We start from the raw sequence: 9,483 nt of genomic DNA, 5'->3' as shown, positions 1-9,483 counted from the left end.
TGCAGGTCAGCATACTCAAGCTTGTAAGATTCAGAAGAAAGTATTGCAAATTTAGACACCACCTTATTTTCTTCTACTCTTTTAAGTTTAGCTAAATTACTACTGACTAACTAATTGGATTTATAGAAGCAGCTCTAGGGGGAAACATATCCAAATCACTATTTAATACCACATTGAAATCCTCCACCTAAAATAAGAACAGCATTGGGGCATTTATTTACCCAGTACTGTATAATTCAATGATCACATCCATTAAGGTGGTATTTTCTTTAGAAGAATTATACCCATACATGGTCTGGCCAAGTGAAACCAAAAGAAAATGACCCTTGGGATCGCTGGCAAACTAATTTTTAAAATGGTGACACCCACTGATCGCTCGGTGCCGTGAGACGTCCATACATCACTGCCCCACTGCGATCTCCAAAATGTAACATCATCCTGTGTGGAATGGGTTTCTTGAAAAAAAGCAAAATTCTGATCCATGGTTTTTAACAAACAAACGAAAAAGGGCTTTGCGCTTCACATTGTTTCTTAGACCCTTGGCATTAAGAGAAATGAACGATATCGACTTTGATAAACGAACAGCAATGAACAGCTGTTAACAAGAATCAAAACAAAGGCAAAAAGTCAAAATTGACTGATAGATGAGAATTTTTTTTTAGATGAACAGAGCTTAGATGACCATTTTAAATGACCAAATTAAAGGTCCAGCTGTAATACGATGATAGCACAAATGCCATAGTGACAGGTAACAGTCACCATAGAAAAACAGTTATAGTACACGATCCTCATGATGGAACTCAAAGTAATCTCTGCAGCTTCAATGAACGCACGCGCTCCGATGTAATAAGCCACTTTTCCAGAAGCCCTCACCTCTCTCACTCTAGGCCACAAGCTCTTCCGTCTCTCCCAGTCTAGTGAAGTCTGATCCTCTGCGAAGCGCAGGTTGTTGTCTTTGAGAAACTGGGACTTCTTGGCAGCTTTTCATAAGGCATCACGGATAACCCTTGAGGTAAATTGCATGATAATGACAGAAGGTTTTGTGTTGTCACCTCTCCTCCCTAGCCGATGCACAGTGTCCACAACGTCAGGGTACTTGCTTTTGGCCTCGGGATAAGTCTCGCTGCAGATTCGAATTACCTCAGATCTGATATCTTCCTTGTAAGACTCAGGCACCCCTAACAATCTCAAATTCCACTTGTGAGAATATCTCTCCAGATCAGAAATGCGTGTTTCCCAGGTGCCTGTGAGACGATCTTGAGCTTTGAGCCTGGAATCTGCATCTTTCACATTCTTTTTTAGATCTTGTACTTCGGCACACACAAAGTCTATTGTTTTCTACAGTCCTTCTATCTTAAGAGCATTGGCGCTAATCATACCTTCAAGTGCGTCAGACCGAGTATTGATCAAAGAGGAGAGTGTGGAAATGATGGCAGAGTCGGCCTGCTCGTCTGGACTTGAAGATTTACCTTTTTTATGAACAGGTGACTTGCTAGGAGCGACAGGGAGTGAAGATGCCCAGAGATCTAGCTCGTTTTCAGCAGGAGAAGCATAATCATGGACATCCATACTAATGTTGACAATATCAATGTCTGATCGCTCTTTGCGTTTGTCAAACTTTGGCATGTTTGTGCTCTCAATTGGATGTACTAATAAAACTGGTCCAGCAAACGTAACAAAATAATATATTGATATAGCCTTTCTAAACCAATAAAATTTGGTCAGGAGCTCTGAAAACGTTGTCTTAACAAGGCACCATCTTTGGTCCTCACTCAAAATCCACTGATCTATAATAGAGATATAAATCAGTGGCAATATCAGTCAGTCAAGCAAAATGCATGCAACCCATAGCAATGTGTTATGGCAATGCCTCAGACTAACAGATAATACATTTTTTGACTTTTGAGCAATTCGTTACTGTTTTGTACACATTGTCATGTTCATTGCATTTTGTTTTATTGACCACAATATTATCATTGTTATTTGTCTGAGAGGGGCACTTTTGATTAATTTTGAAAAAGGGCAGGGGCTTGAGCCCCCAAATTTGGCATACACACACACACACACACACACATATATATATATATATATACATACATTTATTTAGGGGTGGCATTAGGGGTGGTTCGCCCGGGCACAAGCTAGAACCGCCTTGTACTTCTAGTTGTAATATTAATCAAGAACATTCATTAACAAACAAACAAACAATAACTAAATAAATAAATAACAGCATTTCCCACATTCTAATGAAATACAAGAGTAAAAAGTGTCCAAAAAGTGTAAACAAGATTGCATGCAAACTACTGCACTGTTTTCACACTGTTTAGCCCCAAAAAACTTTAACACAATTCTAATTATATTTTACAAACAATTCAAACTTCCATTCTGATCAGGAATCAAGTGAAATTCTGATTTCACTTCCAAATTATTTAAAGAGTGGGGTATGAATTGAATCCTGCAGTTTTGGATACAGTTTTTATTTATTTTAATTTTATTTGATCAAAGTCAAAGTTCCAGTTATAGAATATTCATCATCAAAAACGACAATTAACATACAATCAATACATACATACAGTACATACATAAATAACAGCATTTCCAGAAAAAAAAAACCATGAAATGTAGAAATAAAAATCACAGAAACTATTTCAGTGTCACTTCATCACCAGTATCGTACAGATCATCAACTCTGTCAGATTACACTAAATTCTCTACAAAATCTTTTAACTTAGATGTGTTTTCAAAATGAGTTTTCATAAACCTTAACCTCAAGAAGATGACAATGAAGAGATTAAAGGATGCGTAGGAAACTGGACAAACACACAAGCTTTTTAGATGCTCCTGTAGTTAATGAGGAGAGCTCAAGTCAGCTGACCCGTGTCACGTGATCTAAAATGTCTAATGCGGAACTACAGACTGATAAAAATCAGTTTCCTTCCGTGATAAATTTACGCTTTTTTTTTTTTACTTTAAATGTACTGAATGAGTCACTCATCGACTGACAGTTCATGGTCTGTAACGCGACTTAATCGGATTTGTCTTTCAAGCACTAAGCGAGTTAGGACGCGTTTTCGCTTTAGTTTTAACGAGAGCGTATGAATGAATATTAATAATTACACTGTGTAAGATTATAAATATAATGTCAAGATGAAGCAGACTGTCTTGCTGTTTCTCGTAACGCTGTCTGTCTGCGCGCACTCAGCGTTTGGTGGTAAATATAATGTTTTAAATATACAAAAATAAGAGATTACACCGAGAAGAATAAGGAAAAGTTAATATCACTATATTTACAGATCCAGAAGTGACCATCAAGGCTCCAGCAACAGTGAATCTACAGGAACAATCTGCAGAAAACCTCACCATTACACTAAGGTACGATTGTAAGCAATGATTTGACTATCTGTGAGTAAATATGAAATATATGTTTTGGGGAGTAATTTATTTAATGTGGCTTTTATGTGTTTACGTTCACAGTTCACCGCTGAACACATCTGTAACGGTTTATTTCAATATCACATATAAATCAAGAAATGTCTCTTCAATAATTCTACTTCCTGATGAGGTATATGCACTTATTTTGAGCCTATGCAGATTTTAAATGCACCTGTTTGTCTTAATCATATTCAAAATTTGATGCTGAGTACAAAGATTCTGTTGTTATTACAGTTCACTCTGATAGGAATTAGTAAACTAGTAAATAACTAATAAATTATTGTGTTATTTTGCACATGTTCAAACAGAATAGCTTCCTGTGGTTACAAGTTACTTTCCTACCGTATATTATGTTTTGATGCTTGCTTTCATACGGATCATGTAAAATTCTGGATTGAAGCTTAAGTGTAAATCGTATTTTTAAATTCTAAAACATCTATAGAGTGATAATATCAGGCATCATATATCATTCATGTCATATGTATATTAAAATGTCAATATCTGTGCCGTCCATACCCAATCTATAGCCTGCATCAGGATTATTTTTGAGCGGAGCTGTCCATGAATAATTATATTAACTTCAGACAAATGAGTTCTATAAAACACTGCTAACTTAAGCAATGTTAAATAGCTTTGTTATTTGTCCTCTCTCATCTTGTTCAGGTTGTCGTGCCGGCAGGAAACATATCTGTATCTTTTGAAGTGCAGGCAAAAGGGGTTGGTCAGGTGACTGCTTACCTTTCCAGCAATAACACTCGCATAAAAAGGTGCATTGTAAGCTAAATGATCTTAATCTGTCACCAATTAAACCGTACTGGATAAAAATGGCATAAGTGACGTTCTCTTACAGCTTCCTATTGGTTTCTCGAGAACTCTTCTTCGGCTTAGATTCTGTTTATCACACGGGCATTCTTTATAAAGATTCATTTTTCCCATACAGTTATTTTTACTACAGTTTATTTTATTATTGAAGCAAAACGTGTGGATGCATTATGACCAGACTTGGAGACATTTGCATCAGTATCTTGCAAAACCAGTTTTATTTATTTAGTTCCTTAATTTAGGGGATTTCAAACGGTGCAAGTGGGCCGCTGAGTAATAGGTGAACTGTGCTTATTGTTAAAAGCACTATGCCAATACATTTAAAGGGATAGTTCACCCAAAAATGAAAAATCTGTCATCATTTACCGTTTACGCTTTCGAACCTGTATGAGTTTCTTTCTTCTGCTGAACACAAAAGAAGATATTTTGAAAAATATGAGGAACCAAACAGTTGATGGTCCCCATTGACTATTTTTTTCATACTATGGAAGTCAATAGGGCCTTTCGCACCGCGGGAACCTTTTCATAGTACCAGAACTAATTGTGGAACTACCCACTTTGTGGCGTTTTTGCACCGCCGGAACTGGATGCGATTTTAGTACCGGACTGCCTTTTTCGAGAACCAAATTAGCTCCTACTCCGGAGCAGGGTCTAACCAGCACAACTGGTACTAATCGTGACGCAAGTAGACATTGATTGGCCAAACGCATACGAAAACGCCCTCACCCGCCATGATTTAAATGCCGTGTAAACATACTGTAAACATTGTGTCAACTTATTTCGCAAGTATGGAGAACAGCGATAGATGGACGGACGCTGAAGTGCAGGCACTTGTAGCAAATGTAGCACTGCCAGTTGTCGTTGGAGATTCTAGTCCTCCTTTCCATTCTTTCAATCGCTTTACGTATACGTCGACTTTCCATGTCCATTATTGTGAAACCCGCGAGACACAACAAAAACACAGCTCCAATCACAGCGTCCTCCATCCTCCTGTAGTTAATGTTGTTCTTTGTTTCTGTTGTTGAACGCCACGCACAAATGACGACGCTGTCGACCGGCTTACGTCACTTCTTAGTACACACTCTCGGTGCGAATGCAACCCTTTAAATGGTACTGGGAAATAGTTCGCGCAAAATCGTCCCAGTACTTTAGTACTGTACATTTAGTTCTGGAACTAAAGCGGTGCGAAAGGCCCTAATGGGGACCAACTGTCCCTTTAAATTGAACTAAAAAAAGATTCTATAATATTCTAATACCGAGTCGTGGCTTTACTTGTACTTGGCTTTAATAAAGTGATTTTTTACTGTCCTGTTTTATTGTAGATGTGTGTTAACAAAAACACCATGAAAATAACCGCTAGAGGGGATTGTCTTTTTCCAGCATAGAGACGCGAATCAGATTCCTGATTGTCAGAAGCAACGTTCTTTTCATCATCAACCAAATCATTGGCTGGATTTACTTCCTGGCCTGGTCTGTGTCGTTCTACCCACAGGCGTATGAGAACTGGAAACGACGCAGGTACAAGATGATTTGTTGAAACTCGAGGATTTAGACTGAGTAAAAAAGCTGATGATTAATGTGTGTGTTATGTTTCATTCAGTGTGGTAGGCCTCAGTTTTGATTTCCTCGCTCTCAACCTGACTGGATTCATTGCTTACAGTGTGTTCAACGTTGGCCTGTTCTGGGTGACGTATATACAGGTGTGTGCACTTGACAGCTTTCAGGTTGTAATTATTTAGTCCAGTCTTTTGCAGCATTTTTTCTACTTATGGTTTTTTTTTAATGGAGATGATAAATGGTGCATCTGCAGGAGGAGTTCTTACGGAACGATCCGAATGGGGTCATTCCTGTCGATGCCAATGATGTCTTCTTCAGTCTTCATGCAGTACTTCTCACTCTCGTCTATGTCTGCCAGTGTGCCATCTATGAGGTAAACATTAAAGCATTACCGTATAAATTGAATTAATAATAATAATGATATATTATTTTACACACACATATGTGACCCTGGAGCACAAAAGCAGTCTTAAGTCGCTGGGGTATATTTGTAGCAATAGCCAAAAAAACATTGTATGGGTCAAAATTATCGATTTTTCTTTTATGCCAAAAATCATAAAAGTAAATTAAGTAAAGATCATGTTCCATGAAGATATTTTGTAAATTTCCTACTGTAAATATATCAAAACTTAATATTTGATTAGTAATATGCATTGCTAAGAACTTCATTTGGACAACTTTAAAGGCGATTTTCTCAATATTTAGATTTTTTTGCATCCTCAGATTCCAGATTTTCAAATAGTTGTATCTCGGCCCAATATTGTCCTATCCTAACAAACCATACATCAATGGAAAGCTTATTTATTCAGCTTTCAGATGATGTATAAATCTCATTTTCAAAAAATTGACCCTTATGACTGGTTTTGTGGTCCAGGGTCACAAATATATTAATATTTTATTAACACACAAATCTGTTCAAGAGTTTGGGGTCAATAAGATTTTTTGAAATAAATGATTTTTTAAAAATTATTTAGTAAGGATGCAGTAATTAAAAAATGATTTTACTTAAAAAAAATTTAAATAAATTTTGTTTTTCAACTTTTTATTCATCAAAGAATCCTGAAGGTCACATTTTCCACAAACTTTTTAAGCAGCATAACTGCTTTTTTTTTTTAAAAATTTTTTTAACAGAGATAATAATAAGAAAAGACTGGTGTAATGATGCTGAAAATTCAGCTTTGCATCACAAAAATTACACTTTAAAATATATAAAAATAGAAAACAGTTATTTAAAATTCTAATAATATTTCACTAAATTACAGGTTTTCATCAAATAAATGCAGCCTTGGTGAGCATAAGAATCATGTTGTTTCAAAAACATAAAAAATCTTACTCACCCCAAACTTTGGAGTAATGTATTATAATAACTAACAAACAAATAAATTAATAAAAGTAGTAAAAAAATAAGTTATAAAAATAGTTTTTAATTTTAAAAAAGTATATTTTTTGCTATTATAAAATATAAAAAAGATTAAATAAAATGAAAATTAAGAGAAGGAAATTGCATTGCTTTTCTAACTGTTTTTTTTATTATTATTATTTTATAGAGAGGAGGGCAAAAGGTTTCCAAAGTGGCCATTGGGTTATTAGCGATTGGCTGGACCTTTGCGTTTGTCTCCCTGTTTGTTGCTGTGGCACAGAAGATCTCCTGGCTGGATTATCTGTACTATTTCTCTTACATTAAACTGGGTGTCACACTTGTAAAGTACATCCCTCAGGTACAACTCTCCCATCTCACACCGCAAAAGGTTTAAGAAATGCCCCCCAAAATAAAATTCTCTCATCACTTACTCACCATGATGTCATTCCAAACCTGACTTGAAAAAATCCAAACTAAATCCTTCCAACGAAATCCAAAAGGAAATGTTGATCAGATATTTTCCTTGCAAAGGAAAGTGCATGAGAACTGAGGCTGTCAAACTCCAAAAACAACTTTGCATTATATGCAAAATGTTCGCCCCCCCCCCCAATTTGTAGCTCTCAGATCTCTTGCTTTCAGTTGAAAACACTCAGTGTGTTTTCTTCACTCATGAGACACATGAGAATCAAACCTGGCATGATATGGCTTTAGCCACTATTTTTGAATATTCACATGTGTGAAAGAAATTTGAGAGCCATGGGGGTTTGTATTCAGTGGAAGAAAGAAAGTCATGATGGTTTGGAATGGTATGAGGGTGAGTAAGTTATGACCGAATATATATTTTTTGATTGATCTGTTTAAAAATAATGGCATTTCATAGAGCAGTGCAGTAGGCTTCGATGCAGTTCACTGAAATGCTAAACATAGATTTCACACTTCCTCTTTTTAACAGTCTTGTACACTTGGTTATAGTTGTGGCTTGTAACTGTAGATTGAAAAAGAGTTTCAAATGAATCGTGATAAAAGTAACCCTCCTAATGTCCTAAGAAACTGCACCCAAGCGTCCCGAAGCTTAGATTTGTTTTGTGATTGAATATTGGAGTAACATAATTTGTGTAACATGTTTTAGGGGTAAATGTTAGAAATTGTTAATGGTGCATAGGAAAAATAATGAAACATTTTATATATATATATGTATATATATATATATTCATGTTTGTAATATTGACTGGTGGCCAAAAGTTTGGAATAATTACGATTTTTAATGTTTTTTAAAGAAGTCTTTTATGCTCATCGAGGCTGCATTTGTTTGATCAAAAACCCAGTAAGCAGAAATAAAAAATTTTTTTCATTTAAATTAATTAAAAAGCTGAATTTCCAGCATCATTACTCCAGTCTTCAGTGTCACATAATATTCTGATTTGCTGCTCAAGAAACATTTCTTATTATTATCAGGGTGAAGCTGAAAATTACGCTTTGCCATCACAGGAATAAATTATATTGGAAAATAAATTCAAATAGAAAACAGTTATTTTGAATTGTAATAATATTTCACAATATTACAGTTTTTACTGGTTTTGAATTTTAAAATTTTCCCCCCAAATAAATTACTTCTTTCTAAAACATAAAAAAAAAACTTGATTATTCCAAACTTATGGCCACCTGCATGTGTGTGTATATTTTTCATTTACGTTTCATTTAAAGTAATTTAAAATAATTACAACTTGATCGCCGTCTGTTGACATATTCTTGACATTTTCACTACGTTTGGTTCCACTTCCCAAAAAGATGTTATTTTTTGTATCTTTTTTTTTTTTTGAAAACAGGTTTAAATATATTGTGCAGCATATTTTACATTGTTCATTAGTTCTGGATTATTTTGTAGGCTTATATGAACTACCGCAGGCAGAGCACAGCGGGATGGAGCATCGGGAATGTGCTGCTGGACTTCACAGGGGGCAGTTTCAGTTTACTTCAAATGTTCCTTCAGGCCTATAACAACGGTGAGACCGCACAAACACTTTGCTATGCGCCAATGCTTTAAAGACATTAGAATGCACTCAAACATTTGTTTTAATTTGTGTGTTTCCTTGACAGATAAATGGATGTTTATATTTGGAGACCCCACAAAGTTTGGACTGGGTGTGCTGTCCATATTCTTCGATGTTGTGTTCATCGTACAGCATTATTGTCTGTATAGGAACCGAGAGCCAATGTATCATGATTTAGATGATCAGAATGACCAACACGCCAGTGTTAAAACATAACCGCAGCAATATAAAGATTACATATGGACTTTTCTATCTTTTTTA

At 35.7% G+C, this 9,483-nt stretch overlaps 1 protein-coding gene and 1 pseudogene across 2 annotated transcripts in view; one reads left to right on the top strand and one right to left on the bottom strand.

Annotated features, from left to right (window-relative positions):
* Positions 1-699: 699 nt before the first annotated feature.
* Positions 700-1,626, bottom strand: LOC107757913 (uncharacterized; annotated as a pseudogene).
* A 1,257-nt stretch (positions 1,627-2,883) lies between these two features.
* Positions 2,884-9,483, top strand: part of LOC107757929 (cystinosin-like) — a 9,799-nt gene continuing 3,199 nt past the window's right edge. The window contains exons 1-10 of one of the 2 annotated variants that reach the window (XM_016575534.1): positions 2,884-3,211; positions 3,294-3,372; positions 3,475-3,562; positions 4,096-4,199; positions 5,635-5,772; positions 5,855-5,954; positions 6,065-6,184; positions 7,359-7,529; positions 9,057-9,174; positions 9,269-9,462. In XM_016575534.1, coding sequence (XP_016431020.1) covers positions 3,148-3,211; positions 3,294-3,372; positions 3,475-3,562; positions 4,096-4,199; positions 5,635-5,772; positions 5,855-5,954; positions 6,065-6,184; positions 7,359-7,529; positions 9,057-9,174; positions 9,269-9,438 — 1,152 coding nt within the window. In that variant the 5' untranslated portion in view covers positions 2,884-3,147 and the 3' untranslated portion in view covers positions 9,439-9,462. Of the gene's footprint in view, positions 3,212-3,293; positions 3,373-3,474; positions 3,563-4,095; positions 4,200-5,634; positions 5,773-5,854; positions 5,955-6,064; positions 6,185-7,358; positions 7,530-9,056; positions 9,175-9,268; positions 9,463-9,483 lie in introns of those variants that run through there. The other variant, XM_016575535.1, reaches the window with a different exon arrangement.

This window comes from Sinocyclocheilus rhinocerous, unplaced genomic scaffold, assembly GCF_001515625.1.
Source record: "Sinocyclocheilus rhinocerous isolate Xijiao unplaced genomic scaffold, SAMN03320098_v1.1 scaffold324, whole genome shotgun sequence".
Lineage (NCBI taxonomy): Eukaryota > Metazoa > Chordata > Actinopteri > Cypriniformes > Cyprinidae > Sinocyclocheilus > Sinocyclocheilus rhinocerous.
This window is presented reverse-complemented; position numbering and strand designations above follow the sequence as displayed.